Source organism: Colletotrichum graminicola (assembly GCF_000149035.1).
Source record: "Colletotrichum graminicola M1.001 genomic scaffold supercont1.11, whole genome shotgun sequence".
NCBI classification, from domain to species: Eukaryota; Fungi; Ascomycota; class Sordariomycetes; order Glomerellales; family Glomerellaceae; genus Colletotrichum; species Colletotrichum graminicola.
Window position 1 is genome coordinate 551701 of NW_007361015.1, and position 16755 is coordinate 568455.

Here is a 16755-nt window from a genome sequence, read left to right on the forward strand (position 1 = left end):
GATCAGGTCCAGGGCCTGTCTCTGGTCCGTCCCAATCTCTCGGCCTGGCTCCGCCGTTCTTGCGATCTTGCCCGGTGCTCCTCGTACACCGGGGTTAGCATCGGCCCGCGAGACAGCAAGAGACGGCCCATCGTCACCCGCAGCACACTCCGCACGTCTGAAGCGGCCCGCTCGCATTTCTGCGCCTTTCTGATGGCCTTGGCCCAGGCCAGCTCCTGGGCGTCGGGAACGGCGAAATACGGGTGGTCCTCCAGCGGCTTCAGCCTCGCCCACATGCTCGCCGGCCTGCCTAGGGGCGTCGGCGGGCCAAAAACGTCGTCTGCCCGGGTCTCGTTGGCGGGCCCCACGGGCTCTTCTACGCGGCGGCCAACACGGTGCTCCGGGTTCCAGTTGGGCTCGCTGAAGGTGGTTGTCTCTCTCCCAGCGCTGCCGCATTCGGAACACACAGAGGGGGGGGACGCGGGCCCGAGTCGGCGGGAAGTGCCAAGGAGCCGGCGGAGGGTGCCGGGGCGCTCTCGGACTTTGCGGGCTTCATAGCAGACTGGACAGGGTATCGTCGCGGTCCACGGGCCCGATGGGGCGTCGGGGTTGCAGGTGACGTAGGGCATGGTTCCCGGGGAGACCTGTCGGTGTCGATGGGCTCTTGCTGTGGCGATGCTGATATGTCTGGGCTGTGTCGAGCGTGCTCTGCAGTTGTGTTCTGTGACAGTACTCCTGCTCGAGTATCATTAGTAAAGCAAGAAGAGGTCCTATAATATACTTATTAAATGCCATCGCCCACCACTCACAAAGCCGTCCATCGACATGCGGCCGCGTGGTCCTCGGCCTTCCAACACTGACACAAAGGGTGCACGAACAATCCCATTGCTGAGGTATTCAAACGATATTTTTTGCTTGTTAGAAAAGAGACCGTGGGGGGAGAGCTTTATGGCCAAGTCCTTTGTGGGAGAGAACCGGTTCCCGCTTTGTTTTGCTTTGGTATCTTGTTGGATGTCTGGCAAGCTGGTCTCCTTTGAGGGTGTTGAATGGTAACTGGCTGTTCGTCGCGGCCGTGTTGGCGAAATTGGGGAGTAGGAGGGGTTGGACTGGGCGGTGAGGTATTGGGCCGATGCCATGTTTCTAGATGGCGATGTCGATGTCCTTCTCTTGGGAATACTGATGGTATGGATTGATGGCGGGTGTTTGCATCACTGGGGCTGACGTTCGATTACAGCCGTCACGGTCGAACCGCATCCAAGTGAGCGCCTTCTCTGGAGGCGAAGGCCTTGAAGCCTCTCGATTTGCCTCACGAGGCTTTGATAAGGGGCGGGGCTCCAGGTCTCTCCTCCCGTGCTACCAGAAGTTTTACGATAGTACGGAGTAATGCCCCTTGTGTTTGCACATTCTCGAACTCACCTCACTTTCTCGGCGAGAGCCCCTCTCTGCCTTGCGGCCGTATGCAACTTGCAAGCACACTTGACCATCCAATGAAGAGTCTTGGTTAGACCTTGCTTTCAATAACCCGCGTCATTAGTACGGCAACAGTGCCGCCGTCTACTCGGAATGCCCCCCCTCTACAATACGTGTATTCTTGCTTCAACAACAGTAGAAGTGCGTCTGGGTGCCGGCTCATCAGGGATGGGGCGCCAGCATCAGTGGCCAGGACGTAGAAAACCCATGTGCCAAGCCCATGGGAATAAGTGCAGGATCACGGAGTGTGTGGCTCGCCGTTTCGAGGGCCTTCTGGAGAAGAAATTCCAACTGCCTAGGTTCTGCGACAAATCGCATTGTCTTGTTTGATCCCCAAAACAAGAATCACAAGGGGGGGGGGGGGGGGTCCAGCAACACGCGGCCACACTCTTCTGCGGTGCGATGGTGTGTCCACCATGGTTCTTGAATTTTGCCAGCCTACAGCAGGTTCACCGAGTAACCGCCGAGCCTCGAGACACGGGAGCAAAAGGAATCGACTCCTGAGAGATGCTCCGCAGCCCACCATATTGTCATCGCCCAAAGGCCATCCCGAGCGGACACGTCTCCCCGCCTGGCGGGTCATGTCTGTAAGCGACGACGATCTCGGGCTTCAGCAATGGCGAGACAGATGGAAGCTCGAACGAGCCTTTTGTACAGTTCGACCTGAGCACTTTCTTACGCAGGATAGGAAACGTGAGAACAGAGAGTCGCCAACGTAGTGGAAAGCGCACCGCCCCCCCCCCCCCCCCCCCCCAAGCCGCTCTGGGCAACCGCAAAGCTGCACCTGCGCCAGCGAAACTCCCACGTTTTCCTACATGACCGATGGTGTCGTTTGCTGGTAGCCGCCAAGTAACATCGTTCTTGTACGTACACATCAGTTACCTCGCCTCGAAAGGGGAATAACTGCGGCGCACCCCTATGCGGGTTGGACTGTGTTTGTTGCCCACAATAGATGAATCCAGCGAGGGCAGAAGTAATGATTCCGGAAAGTGATCACCACTTCGGCTCGCGGGGTCGTCCCCACAGCCATGGCGAGGACTAGCAGCCCGTGGGCATTTTGTTTTCGCGGCCTTTCACTCGTGGCAACGGCTATGATCCGTACCCGTATGGTTGGTTGGGCACATCGGTCGATATAGGCATACGGGCCCGGTCAAGTAGCCCATGACAGGGGCCTTCAGTTGCTACTCCCGCGTGCTTGTCTCTTGGTTGCCAGTCGGTCTGGCACTTAGACCTGCTGGACGACAAAATGCCGCGAAGTGGTTCCAGACCGCCAACAACGCCGGCCGGGCCGGGCTGGGCGACTCGTGACGGCACGTAGGCTTTACAAATCCATGCATCCTTCATCACCAACAAGAGGAACGTGCGTAGACTTCCTCATCAGACTACTAGACCTCTTGTTTTTGCACCGACAAAGCAACCCTCGAATACTTATAGGATCAGCGGAGCGGCGGGATGTTAAACAAGAGCAGAACCAACACTCGGGTCGCAAGCCTAATAATATCATGAACCACAAACCACAGGTACTATCCTCGGAAGCATCGCCTTGTTTTGAGTAAACCATTTCCTTTGCAGTTATAAGCCAGCCCTTCTCACAGACACCCCCGTAACCAACGCGATCGACAGCGGGCCAGAGACCAAGTTGTTGTTTTCCTTATAGAAACCATGCAAAAGAGACCATTTTTTGACTTTTTTGAACGATACCGTCCTTGAGTACCTAGATGAAAAAAAGCCTTTCATTTATCGTGCAACGACCAGAAATCAGCCGGCCCAGTCCTCGGAAACCATGACGCAACCATCCTTCTGCACATCTCCCCGAAAACTGGTCCTTCCCTTCCGTTCTCTATCCTTGACTAGAGCGGAACTATGTGTCGGAGCACATTTCTTGCCTATATGTGGGCGGATATAGGTGCTGAGTAGCGTGGGCATTTATTTGCCGCCGAGGCTGGGGAACGCAGACTCATCCTTAGTGTTGATCTGCGCACCGCCCTCGCGACGGCCGCCACGGGGGGCACCGCCGGCGCGGGGAGCACCACCGCGGGGGCCATCGCCGCGACCACGGCCGCCACGGTCACCTCCGCGGGCACCTCCACGAGCACCGCCACGGGCACCACCGCGGGGACCGCCACGGTCGCCGCCGCGGGGACGCTCAGGCTCGACGTAGCGCTGGTCGATGTCCAGAAGCTGCTTGGTCTTGCGCTCGCGCTCGCGCTTGGTCTTGCCGCCGGTACCGATCATGAAGGTGTCGTCGTCGTCACGGGTGACCTCCTTGGCGTTGGCCCACTCCTTCTTGAGCTTGGTACCCTCGTTGGCCTTGCGGATCTCAGAGCCGCTCTCAAGGGCAAGCTTCTTCTCAGCCTGCTGAGCGAGGTAGTCGGCGTAGGAGATATGCTTCTCCTCGGGCTCCTCGGGCTCGACGGGAGCAGCGGCCTCGGCCTCGGCATCCTTGGCCTCGGCCTGGGCGATGGCCTCACCGGCAACCTCGTCCTTGCGCTCGGCCTCGCCCTCGGTGGCGCCCCAAGACTGAGCAGCCTGCTTCTCGGAACCGCTTCGCGGAAGGTCAGCACCTTGGCCGTTGCCAACGAGGCCAGACTCAAACTCACCTGACAATGTTCTTAGGCTGGCGGTCGTCACGCTCGCGAGGGAAGCGGCCACCGCGACCTAGTTTTGTTGTCAATACGAGGACGCCCTCATTCACCCTGCATCCGGTCTTGGAGCAAGGGGGGCGACAAGAAGACACGAACCTCCACGGGCGCGGGCACCGTAGCCACCACGAGGGCCACCCCTAGCGGGCTCTTCGGTGGTCTTGCCGCGGTTGCGGTCGCTGCCAGCACCGCGGTCGCGGAAAGCTGTCGACAAAGGATCGAGTAAGCGGGCCGAAGCACAAAGCGGGGTCTGCGCCTCCAAGGGCGGCGATTAATGATGGAGTCGACTTACCGGCCTCATTGCCAGAGACGTTGGTGCGGCGAGCACCAGTGTTACCGGCGGCACGGGTGGGAGCTTCGGGCTCGACACCTCGCTTGGTTGAACGCATGGTGGTCTTGTCAACCGTCTTCACGGGCGCCTGAGGAGTGTCATCCTCGGCATCGTTGCCTGTTGTGGGTTGGTTAGGGCATGGTTCAGATCGAGGATTCGTCGGGTATCGTTAAATCGAGGGAATTCATACCGAGGAGCTCGAACAGGTTCTGCAGAGACAATTGTTAGTCGGGATCATGAGGCCGAGCATCGTGGCACATAGAAACATTGAGGACGACGATCGGGGGTTGGGGAGCGGCAACAACAACAACAACAACGACGACGACGACGACTACGAGGTCGACGCACACACAAACACGCACCGCCCGCACACAACGACGAAGTAAAAAAAAAGTAATGACGAGGAAATAAATTCAAGTACAGAGGGAAAAGAGCGAGGCTCACCTTGCTTGCGACCGACATCTTGTCGCCTGGATTGTGGTGTACAATAGCGACCTAGTCTAGGATGATGATTGGGGTAAAAGACAAGGTTAGAACACCATGACCTGGCGGTGGTGGTGATGCTCAATGGGGGGGGGTATGGGCCAGTTGGTGCCGGTGCTATGGTGATGTTACGGATGGGGACTCTCAGGTGAAGAACCTGCGCGATGGGGCAATGGAGGGGGTTTTCCGGACGGGGACAAATCACAACAGCAAGCAGCACCACACGGCAATCTAAAAGGGAAGCGACGAAAAATAAAAACAAAATAAACAGCACAGAGCAAATTAGGTCAGGCACCAAGGGCACGCCAGCTCTGCCATGCCACCAATCGCAGGCCAGCATTGGGCACAGCACGGGCGGTACAGGCGCTGAGAGCGCCGTAAGGGCCTCTCCTTCTGGGTTCCCCCAAGATGATCGCTACTGTTGCGGGCTCGCTTAACAATTCTTCCAACCTCCATTTTTTTGTGTGTTGCCCGGCCCTTTTCAGTGCTCACAACCCAACCTTTTTAGGGTTCCAGACGCGCCTGCCTTTCCCCTCCTCCCCCTCTTCCTCCTCCTCCAAGGTGAGGGTCAAAGAAAAACAAGAAAAAAAAACTTTGGGTCGCCTTAGCGCAGTAAAATAAAGCCGGCTGGGCAGCCTCGGTCAATCTGAAGTCCCGGTGCCGAATTTCTAACATCGCCAGACTGGGTTCCGAGCTCAATCTAGACAATGAAAACAACACAACTACCGTCGTATTCGGTCGTTGTCGTCGCCCTCATGGATTGCGAAAGCCGATGCAAGAGGGAGGGGCGGGACTCTCGGCACGTTTCCATATCGTCCCTTATCTGCCGGTTGTAGCCCCAGCTCCATACGTTCCGGAACCTAAACCGTGCACAAAACTCTCGCCCGCAATTGCTGCCGCTGCCAGTGCTGGCTGACTCCTGGCAGCACCAGCCGTTGGTTCGACTGAAAAAAAGAGGGGAAAAGAGAGAGCGAGAGATGGAGATCCTACATGGGCGAACGATCGAGAAAGCTCTGTGCACCTTTTTGCCCTGACCTCTGAGCTCTTGAAACCCGGCCGTTGGTCGAAGCACGCCCTTTCCCCGGGTTCAAGACGCCAATGTCGTCTGAGTACAGGGAGGCTCCACAACATGAAGCTGGGGGAAATGTCTTTTTTGAGACGACGGTTCCGGTACTTGCCGTACTTGGATAACAATGCCTGGCCGATGACGATGGGTGTTTAGCACTTGTACCTCATATCCGGCTGTGGTTCAGGTGATCGCTGGCCGCTATTCCAAAGTTCTTTCGACGGTTGAAGAGCAAGTAGTAAGAGAAACAAGTACGCCCGAACGGCGCTCGTGCAAGAACCTCTCTGCGGGTCAGCCACCCTGATAACTTGAAGCGACCCCCCGGTCCTTTACAAGCAGTTTCGTCTGCTCAGGACGAGCATATCTGGCGTCGTGACAGTCAATCGGTGGCCGTTTGCGGTTTCCTGTCTTGTACAGTAAATTGTGGCGCAAGAAGGCAGGCACTGTTACACTTACACCGAACCCGGGCGAATCGTGGAAAGAGCGGGGCACTCGGGCAGCTTCACAGGCGCCGTGGAAAAGAGGATGTGATGATACCAACCTCCCTCTCAAAACTCCGACGTAGCTTCATCGAGAGGTGGCCGTAGATAAAGAGCCACTGCGTCCTCTTACGTGCCGCATTGAAAACGCATCAACTTGCTTGCAAAATATGATTGCGCTCCGAGAAGGATTCAGCCTGCCAACAAAGTCATTGTCGTGAGTTCAGGCGGCGCGTTGCCATTGACAAACAGGCAATGTCGCCCGCATACAGTCGCGGTTTCAAGAGAAACCACAGCGAATAAACCATGGGGTTAGCGTTGTATTTCTCACAGTCTCCAACTACACATAACGTGATGAAACACACAGCCCGTCGCCAACTGTCCATTGCCCGGCTCATTCATGTGAAAGCCGCCTACAAGAGAGAGGGAGGGGACAAAAATGCAAAAGACTGGGCCCGGTTGGGCCCGTCACACATGTAGTGCCAACACTGTGGATCGAACACAGGATCCCCGCATTACAAGTGCGATGCCTTACCACTTGGCCATGCTGGCGGTCGTGCATTGCATCTGCGGCCTCGCAATGGGGATTATCGAGGCTCCCCGTTCGACCGCCCCAGCTTTAGACCAACGTCACATGACACATACAAGGAACGGTTAGAGCATAGACAATGAGCCGAAGCCCGATTAAACTGCAAAAAAGGTAGTGATTAAATACAAGTAAGGTTTAAAAGTTGTTCAAAGAGTCTTAAGTCGCACCAAATGCCTTTTTTTAGGGGGAAAGGGGATAACTCCCCACCTGTCGTGTCCATGCCTAGGCGTTATCTCCGGGAGATGAGGGACGCACTCCTTAGTAGCCAGTGCCGAAGCTGCCGCACTTGTTGGCAGCAAACGAGACACGGTTCTCAGAAAGGCAGTCGTTGTACTGAATCTTGCACTTGTTGATGGCAACACTGTAAGAATCCGAGAAGAACCAGCGCTTGGCGAACTCGGGAGCACGGGCGTACACAACAGCATCATCGCGGCGGCCACGGCGGTTGTTGTAGGCCTTGCAGCCCTGGGCGTAAGTGTTCTGGCACTGATTGTACTGCTCCTGGCAGGCCTCTTGGCAAGCGTTGGGAACATTGTTGGATCCAAAGGACTTGCACGAGCGAGAGTCGGACTTGGTGTAAAGCTTAAACTTGTTTCCGGCCTTGAAGTCGGCGGCAATGTCGTTGCAGGTGACGAAGGGTATCTCAATGCCGCCAACGGGTTTGCCAGGTCCGTATCCGTACCAAAAGCTGCTGGGCTGTTTGCAAAGACCGGTAGGAGGAGGAGGGACAACAGTGGGGGCAGCGGAGACCGTCGAGGTAGGCTTGGAGGGGCAGGGAAAGGTAGAGACGGAGGTGGTGCCCGGCTTGTATCCCTTGGGGGCCTTCTTGACGAAGCAGTCCTTCTTGGAGCAGGAACCCTTGCCCTTGCAGCTGTTGGTGCAGTAGCTACCGATGTCGTTGCACCAGGCCTTGAAGTCCATGCAGCCAGCAGAGCCGGGCCATCCGGAGCCCAAGCAGGCGCTGACCTGGAGCTTGCAGCTGTTGGAGGCCTTGGTGCAACTGTCGGCATCGTCGAAGTCAGGAAGGTTCTTGTTGCACCAGTTGCCGCAACCGTACTCGCAAGTAGGGGGGGTCACGATAGTGGTGGTGCAGACCGCAGGAGCGGTGGTGGTCACGGCGGGCTTAGAGGTAGTAACAGGCTTGGTCGTGGTTGCAGGCTGGGTCGTGGTGACAGGCTTGGTCGTGGTCGGAACAGGAGCCTGGCTGGAGATGGTCGTGGGGACAGGCTGGGTCGTGGTCGGAACAGGAGCCTGGCTGGAGATGGTCGTGGGGACAGGCTGGGTCGTGGTCGGAACAGGAGCCTGGCTGGAGATGGTCGTGGGGACAGGCTGGGTCGTGGTCGGAACAGGAGCCTGGCTGGAGATGGTCGTAGGGACCACGTTGGTAGTGCTGGGGATGCTGACGGGGGGGAGAGGGGTGGTGCTGATGATGCTAATGGAAGAAGAGACCGAGTTGACGGGAGGCTTGTAGCCACATGGCTCAAGAGATCTGAGCTTGTTGGCGACAAAGATCTCGACACGGGCGGCTCCACCGCAAGTCTTGGTCTTGTCTCCATTGCAGAGAGTGTTGCACTCCTCTTTGGCAGCAGGCTTGGTGTAGTTGCCCATGACCACGCCGCAGTAGCACTCGCCGCCGTACTCAAGACCGGCAAAGGGGTAGCCGTCGTCGGCGCAAGCCTGCAAGCATGAAGAAGGAGTCATGGTGTCAAAGGCAACCTGGTCTTGGCGCTCGGCAATGGTGCGGCCATGGTCGGTGTCGTCGGTGTAGCAGCCGATGGATTCGTAATCGTTGATAGTGACGCCAGTGGAGGAAGGGAACGTAGTATCTTGCCAGATGGAGAAAGCACCATCGCCACCACATGTCTCGCTACTGTTGGCAGTGCATGGCATGTTGCAGCTTGCCTCGGGAAGAGAGGGGCTGTTGACAGTCTGGCCGCAGTAGCAAACACCGTAGTACGTCAGACCGGCATAGCGGTAACTGTTGCCTATCGAGGTGTTAACATGATCAACAGGTCAAGCGTGTTCGCAGGACGTACGTACCTTTGCAATCGGCAACACACTTCTCAACGGTGTTCTCAGACTGGTTAGATGAAGAGCGGAAGTCGAGGACAGGCTCCCCCAGGGTTCCCTTTTCTTGGAAGCAGCCAGAGTAGGCGAAGGGCTGGAAATCATCAAGGCATGGTGGCAGCTCGATGGTGGTCGCGGTGACCTGGGCCAGGAAGGCTGAGGCTGCGAAAGCAGCGAAGGCTCGAACGAGAGGAGCCATTGCAAAACGATAGTGATGGTGAAGGATTTGAAAGAATGACCAAATTCTATGCAAGCTAAAGAACAGGAGTGAGCGAATGTCTTCCCGGATAGGGTTGTGTGATGATCAAGTGAGACGATGTATGAATGGGAGGCATGGATGGACTCCATATATAGTCAAATTCCATCATATTGGGCTCACGATGGGCGGCTCAACTGCAATACAACCGGAGCGGTCGATGGAGTGGTGTCAGGTCGGCCAGGGCCAACGTCACGGCTAGAATGCTAGTGGCAAGTCCAAGGATTGATGGAGACGCTCGACGTTCGGTACTACCTTAGCTAGGTATTGCGTTGACTGCTCGCCGGTGTACACACAGACGGACGGCCTAATTACACGGAAAACACGGCAACGATAGCATACGGCGGGTGTTGGCGCAGGCACCCAGGTGCTAAAAATGCAGTACCATGTAGATGGGCAAGGAGCAGTAGGACGCCACAGCGCGAGGATGACGGAGGAACGCCAGAAAAACAACAGTAGCACCGGCAACCGGTGTAGTCACACCTGCGCCGACAAAGGTCTTTGCAGAAATGGTGGGTAAGGGCCATACTCTTTGAGGTCAACAAGCGTGGCCGATGATGTATGGGACACCCGCCAAACTGGGCCCGGACTGGCGACCAAGAATAATAGCCATGGGTCCGAGCAGACTGTGACCACGCTAGATGGAACGTGGGAGGAGAATGAATGGTCCAGGCTCTTTCCAACTGGCTGTAGTCGTCAGATCACGGTGGGATTGGTTTGCGGGCGAGTAGGCTACAGGCATCGCGGAAGAGGGCGGTCAGGGGTATTTCCCAAATAGGGAATAAATGGACCCACTTTCAGAGACACTGCTCGGTCTTATTGGGGCTGCTGAGGATAAGCTCAGTTCATCCCGTCCACCAGCGGCAGGTGAACAAGGGGGGGAAGGAGAAAAGGCTCGTACCTGCATATGCTACTAGTACTTGCAGATTAGGCTTAATCCCTCTCGACTGACGGCCTTTTCATCTTCCTCTATTCCACCTTCCCACCCAAGCGTCGCCCAGAGGTACCCTGAACCATTGTTTGGCGCTTCCCTGCTTCTAGCATGTCGTTAGACTCAATCTTTCGGGGAATCAATCGTCTGTACATGACCCACTAGTACAAGCCGACAGTGGGGTTGGATCTTGGCTTTTGCTCGAATCTGAATCAGGGGCAAATCACCAAGCCAAAAAACACACGCCGCTGCCGTCGTGTGGCATTGGAGAACGACCTACAAAGCCCAGAAGCCTCACTTGTCGACCGATCGTCTCGCCTTTACAGCAGAGGAAGATGGCAGATGTTCTGACACGTACCGGGTCCCTCGCCTGCTCCCGCTCCTCCCCTGCTCTCATCACCCTCGTTCTCGCAACCGGCCACCCCAGTTCTCTTAACCAACGTAACCCTAAAGCCAGCTTCGTACCAGCGTTGCACCGCTTGTGCGTCTAGCTCGGCCGAGTTGGTTCGTATAGCCTTGCTTGATGCGATGCAGCTGCAATATTCAATCGTACCCCAGGTTTCCGACCAGGCCATTGGGAAACCTCCGTATTGTTTGGCGTTGCCGTCGATAACAACACGGGCAAGGCTTCGACGCACGGGGCACACATACAGCATCTTTCCAACATATCCGTACATCCGCTCGGGCGAATTTTGAAGTTCCTCAGCGCTTAGGTAGGTAGCCTCATCGGACGACACGAAGACCCCGAAGGATGCTCTGGCACCGGCTCGCTCAAATTCCACACTCTGTGCTTGGTGTCCCATTTCCAATGACATGGATCCACAACGTCGGCACGAACAACGAGATTCACAGACAATGGAAGGAGAATCTCCGACCCAGAACAAAGGCACAGAAAAAAAAAAGACTACTGCTACTACTAAAAACCCCCCGCATCCAGGGGTTCGGCTGCCTCGCCAGGATGTTTACCGCTAGCAGGCCTGTTAGGCGAGAAGCTAGGCCGCCAAGACCTCAGCTTCAGGCGGGAACGACTGTCTAGGACCCTCGACTGAACAGTTGCAACTATTGGCATCCCGCAGCGCAGTGTACCGATACTCCGAATTCGAACCACGATCGGGAAGCGACCGAAGCCTCCCCATCCTTCACAACGGTGCGCCTTGCGATCTGTAGCACCCGTCATCGTTTCATGGCGGACTGTGGCTCGACACAAATCCGCGTTGATGAGTTATCGGGCGAAACTTTGTTTACTCCAGTGGTTTCGGGTCACATCAGGTCTTTCAACTCGATCGTACAACTATGCCATTACCATTGCCGATGTCTTTGTCAGTTTGCCATCGTTATGCCAAGAAGCGTGCCTCAAAGCGAATCAGAACGGATGGCGCCCCGTGGGAACTGCTCGCGTAAAGCTCCACAGCACTCAAACAAGCACAAGAGCCTTCCAACCATGGAAAGGTATCAATACATCCGAGCCAGCCCAATCTTCGGACGATGCTCGCCCGAACGCTACCGTCTCATGCAGAGCACTTCCCTCGTGACAACGGTCCCTTTGTGCATACAAGAAGCTTTGTCGAGTCTCTTGCGGCTCCTGCCAACGACGACTCGACAGAGAAAGCTGCGCCCTCCGTCACCGTCCATTGCATCGCCCCATATCAATGCAACTGGGCCACACACACCTGAGAAAACGCCGCTATTGACCCCTCTCTCAAGAAAAAGTGAGTTGCCGTGTCTGACCGCCCGTCACCGAGCGACGCCCGTTTACACTATAAAGAGCTAAGCGCTTCGTTAGTGGGGCCGCACTCGAGGCGCTCTGACCAATGCTCGTTTTAGGTAATCTAAGCGTCGATCCCGATGGTGCTGACGACCATGCCATCCCCCCTAATGCTGACATGGTTCTACCTGACCTCGTATAGACGGATACGACCAGAAGAGGTCTAGGCAAATGAAGCTTAATAGGACTCGGCCAACTGCCAGCAAACCCTCTCCCTAAGCTCAATCCGAACATGCAAATGCGACAGCCTTTCGCTACGTCCTAGCAGGGCCGGGGGCCTGGACCTGTCAGGCCGGCGACCTTCTTCTTGGCATACCTGAGTCGGGCATCTATCTAGTGTCTCCTGTCTGCTCAGACGTTCACGATGTTCGGCTCGGGGTTCGGGCAACCACCCGAATGTGAATCGCCCTTCCCTGACGAGGGAGGCTATCAGAAATACTCTTAGCCACCACATCCCCCTCTACTTGACTGTCACGGCTTGGCGATATACACCCTCCCGCGCCGTCATTGCCAAGAGGCAGCCGGGAGTAACCAGAACCGGCCTGATACCCCCCTCACCTATCACACTGGCATTCAAAAAGCAAGACGCCCGCTGGGGGCCTTCCCCAGTCCTGGTTAAGTCACGACAATGGAATCCCGTTCTCAAGCCGCCTCCCCGCAGGCATAGAGTCGCGTTGCAAGAGCAAACCGAAAAAAAAGGCTTCTTGTGTATAAGTGCAAGAAAATTGAATTCCAGCAAGAAGCTATGCTAAAAAGTCATGTCACGTTTCACCCCCGTCCTCATTGACGATTAAAGGCCATCTGTTACTTCCATTCCAGCTCCCCCCTCTGTAAGGAGGGAGACCATCCTCGTTGGGGGGGCTCTAGAGTACATCCTTTTTAAAACAACTTCCTGCCTAACCTAGAACGCCGATGCAGACTACAGTAACCACTCTTCGTTCTCCCATTTTCCATGACGAAAGACCTCGTCCCTCGAGACATTAAGCCTTGTCGCGGAGGTGACGGGGAACCCACTTGCCAGGGGCGCCCGACGGCTTGAGGGGCTCCGCCGGCGTGGCGGGCGAGGCGGTCCGCTCGGGGCGACCGTTCTCGCGGTCGTCACGACCGGAGCCACCCCGGTTAAGGGGAGCGCCGCCGGAGGCGGTGCGGGGCGGAGGCGCGCTGTCGCTGGCACCACCAGCGGCGGCCTTAGCGGCCTCACGCTCACGCCAGCTGGGCTTGTTGCCGGCAAGGTTGAGGCGGGGCGGTCCACCGGCACTGGGGCGGTCGCCGGATTCGGTACGCTCCACAGGAGCGGTGCGAGCAGGGGGTGCGCGGGCGGGCGGAGCCGAGTCTGCGTTGGCGGGGGAGGTAGGCTTGGCAGCGGCCTCGCGCTCGCGCCACTTGCCAGCGCCGGGCAGGTTGAGCGGGCGACGACCCTCGGAGCTGGAGGGCTCGGCGCCGCGCTCGGGCACACGGGAAAGTGGTGCCGTCCGCTGGGCTTCTCTTTCGGCCTTGCGACGGGCCAGGGCTTCTTCCTCGCGTCTCGCCTGGAGAGCGGCCTTCTCCAGACCTTCCTGGCGCTCCTTCTCGCGCTGCTCCTTGAGGCGCTGCAACTCGGCCCGCTTGGCCTCGGCGCGCTGCTCCTGTTCTTCTTTCTCCCTGGCGGCACGCTCCTCGGCCTCGCGCAGGACTCTCTCCTGCTCCTCGCGCTCGCGCTTCTCGCGGAGCTTGCGCTCGCGGTACTCCTTCTTGCGGGCAGCGATCTGCTTCTCAAGCTCTCTCTCGGCATCTCTGCGGCGCTTCTCAAACTCGTCGCGGCGACGCTCGTGGAGGTTGGAGCGGAATGACTCGTACTCGGGCATGAGACGGGTAAGGCGGTGCTTCAGCTCGACGCTCTCCTTGTGCTTGATCTCGGCCTCCTTCAGCGTCTGGGCCTTGACAGCCTCGTACGTGGCGCGGTCCTTCTCGATTTGCTTCTGGTAGTCCTCGCCAAGCTTCTTGGCCTCCTCCTTTCTGAACGCACGCTCCAAGTGGTCAATACGCTTCCAGACGATGCGGAGCTTCTCATTGACATCGTTCTTCTCGCGCTTGAGCTGCTCCAGCTTGATTGCGTGGATGGCGCCCGAGTCGAGGTTGTCGAGGTTCTCCAAGTCCAAGTCGATGGTCTTGGTACCAATCTTGAGGTCGGCAATCTGCTTCTTCAGCTCCTCCTTACGGACGCGGTCACGTTCGGCCTTCATGCGCTTTTCCTCACGCTCCTTCTGTTCAGCAGCAAGGCGCTTGTCCTCGGCGTCCTGGAGCAGTTGCTCACGGAGACGCTTCTGACGGGCGTTCTCTCTCTCCTTGCGGGCCTGGGCCTCGGAAGCCTCCTCCTTGCGCTTCTGGATAACATCTTTCCTGGCAAGGATAGCGTGGTGCTCCTGCTCGGCACCAGCACGAGCACGCTCCAGGGCAGCTTCCCTAGCGGCCACAAGAGACTGGTTGTAGCTGGGGTCGATGTAGAAGCAAGTGGTGTGAAGAGACTTAACAAGGCGGGTGAGTTGAGAGCGGACAATCTCCGATGGGGTGCTCTGGAGACGCTGAACAGAGCTACCGTCAGCCTCAGCGGAACCAGCGGCAGCCCCAGCGTGAGCAGCCTTAGCGGAAGAAAAGACATCGTTATCGAAGCTGAGGACACCGGTGGCGTGGTCCATGCGAATGGCGAGGTCACCCTTCTTGTTACCGTTCATAATGAACTTCTCAATGGTGCCACGAGTGACTTGAAAGGGTTCGGGGAACTGGGCCAGACGCTCAACGAAGCCCAGGTCGACGGTCTCGTACACCTGTGACAACTGTTGAAAGAGTCTGGTAAGGATGACCTGCTGAAGAGGCAGAATGTACTTCTCCATCTCGGCATCGGCACCGATCTTGGTCAAGATGGGAGAGATCTTCTGGCAGATGGAGAGGGGGTGAAAGTCGACCTCGAGGATGTTGTAAAGGTCGCGGATTTCGGGACGAGCGCGCTTCAGCATCTGCTTAGCAAGAGCGTCGCGGAAGAGGCCAGCACGAGTAGGGGCTTGGCTCATGCCGAGAAGGTGGGTAAGCCGAGCATTCTTGTTCTTCCTCGACTCATCGAAGTCGACCATGGCACCGCGGGAGCGGGTGGTGCTGATGACGGGAATGGCGAGAGCGGACAACAGCACGAACGAGGCGGCCTTCTGAAGGTCGCTCTCGGTAGCTGGGGGGTTGTCGGCCTTCTTACCCTGTCCGCTGGCGACGACGACAGCGGACTGGCGCAGGAGGGTGTAGTATCTGGACCAGGCGGCGGCGTGGAAGAGGTAGTTCTCGCCAACGAGGAAGATACGGGTGAGCTTCTCGTAGTAGTTGGCCATCATGATGTTCTTGGGAGGGCGCTTGCTGAGGTTGAGCAAGGTATGGATATCCTCAACGGAGCGGAAAGCCTCCTGCCAAAGCTCGAGCTCAACAGCAACGTTAAGCTGCTGGAAACGAGTCTCCAGGTGACGCTGCAGGGTGTCGGGATCGCTCAGGTTGATGGCGTGCATCTGGGCTGAGTACTTGGCGGCAGTCTGGACGTGGTTGCGGAGCAGCTCGCAAAGTCTGCGGAACTCAGTCTTTCTGGTGTACTTCAAGCAGAAGTCGAAGGCCTGCATGGCCGTGCTCTGGTAGAGGACCTCGAGACGGGCATTGTTGCGGAGGATGTCGAGAACGGTACGGTAGGCCTCCCAGAGAAACTTGAGCCACGGGGTGACGATGGCACGGTCGGTACGATCGCGGGACTGCTCGCCGGAGACGGTGGCGAGGAGGATAGACTCCGGGGTCTCGCTAGCCTCCAGGTCGTCGATATTGGCAGTAGAGGTGTTGGCCTCGATGCTGGATTGGACCTCGTCGGCCTTGGCCTGAGCGGCGGTAACCTTCTCGGCGGCCAGCTCAATAAACTTCTTGAGGACCAACTATATGTGTGGCCTTGTTAGCGACATTTGCCCTAGCCAAGATCCACGACAAACAAATGGCCTACCTCAATGGTGGCGACGTTGGTGTTCTGACTGATGTTCTTGTATTGATACAGAGCATCCTTGGCCAGCTTTCCCTTCTTCTGCTCGACGGAAAGCTCAACCAACAGGAGCATCACCGGCTCCAACGACGCGATGGGAACATTTCGGCTTCTCTTCGAGGTGATGTGCTCGTGGAGGAGGGTCAGCGCAGCCGGAACCTGGTTGACGCCGATGAGCTCATGGGCGCGTTTCAGGACATTTTCGGGTTTTTGATGGGGTGGAGGAGGCTATAGTATGTTGTCAGTACCGTTGTCTGTTTTCATTGGAAGCAAAGATGACGCCTCGTGGCAGTCAGGTCAGAGAGGGGTAGCGTCAAAATCGGGCGGAGAAATCTTGAGCGTAAGGTTGGGAGGGACCCAGAGGGCAAGGCAGAAGGGCTCACCATGATGGGCAACCTCCTCTGCGGGAAAATAGTATTCTCGAGAGGGTCTCTGGTGTGAGTAGTTGCGAGCGCAAGCCTTTGGGTGCGAGCGGGATATTGACTTGGCTGTCGCTCGAGGTGCGTTTGGCGTTGCTGAATAGAGGCGGATCACAGGAGGAATTTTTCAATTTCGTGTGTGGCCACTATGCGAGTCCTGAGGGGCTCGAGTGTCCGTGCATGGGACGAAACGAATATCACGTGATTTGGTTGATTATGTCAGCAAAGGCTGACTCTCGAATTAC

General features: G+C 57.1%; 5 protein-coding genes and 1 non-coding gene across 6 annotated transcripts; all 6 read right to left on the reverse strand.

Annotated features, from left to right (window-relative positions):
• Window positions 1–2: 2 nt before the first annotated feature.
• Window positions 3–608, reverse strand: GLRG_03699 (uncharacterized protein; the record flags this gene model as incomplete). Its single annotated transcript, XM_008094384.1, has 1 exon — window positions 3–608. The coding sequence occupies one exon, from the start codon at window positions 606–608 to the stop codon at window positions 3–5; it is 606 nt and encodes a 201-aa protein (XP_008092575.1).
• A 2767-nt stretch (window positions 609–3375) lies between these two features.
• On the reverse strand, window positions 3376–4884 carry GLRG_03700 (uncharacterized protein; the record flags this gene model as incomplete). The annotated part of the gene is made up of 6 exons (XM_008094385.1): window positions 3376–3994; window positions 4050–4107; window positions 4191–4295; window positions 4384–4539; window positions 4613–4631; window positions 4867–4884. 6 exons carry the CDS (start codon window positions 4882–4884, stop codon window positions 3376–3378), a joined length of 975 nt encoding a protein of 324 aa, XP_008092576.1.
• A 2046-nt stretch (window positions 4885–6930) lies between these two features.
• Window positions 6931–7002, reverse strand: GLRG_13096. Its single transcript has one exon. It is a non-coding gene; the product is annotated as a tRNA-Thr (tRNA).
• A 295-nt stretch (window positions 7003–7297) lies between these two features.
• Window positions 7298–9305, reverse strand: GLRG_03701 (WSC domain-containing protein; the record flags this gene model as incomplete). Its single annotated transcript, XM_008094386.1, has 2 exons — window positions 7298–9024; window positions 9080–9305. The coding sequence occupies 2 exons, from the start codon at window positions 9303–9305 to the stop codon at window positions 7298–7300; spliced, it is 1953 nt and encodes a 650-aa protein (XP_008092577.1).
• Window positions 9306–10613: 1308 nt separating this feature from the next.
• Window positions 10614–11096, reverse strand: GLRG_03702 (uncharacterized protein; the record flags this gene model as incomplete). The annotated part of the gene is made up of 1 exon (XM_008094387.1): window positions 10614–11096. The coding sequence occupies one exon, from the start codon at window positions 11094–11096 to the stop codon at window positions 10614–10616; it is 483 nt and encodes a 160-aa protein (XP_008092578.1).
• A 1942-nt stretch (window positions 11097–13038) lies between these two features.
• GLRG_03703 (eukaryotic translation initiation factor 3 subunit A) lies at window positions 13039–16477 on the reverse strand (the record flags this gene model as incomplete). Its single annotated transcript, XM_008094388.1, has 3 exons — window positions 13039–15990; window positions 16056–16319; window positions 16475–16477. 3 exons carry the CDS (start codon window positions 16475–16477, stop codon window positions 13039–13041), a joined length of 3219 nt encoding a protein of 1072 aa, XP_008092579.1.
• Window positions 16478–16755: the final 278 nt, after the last annotated feature.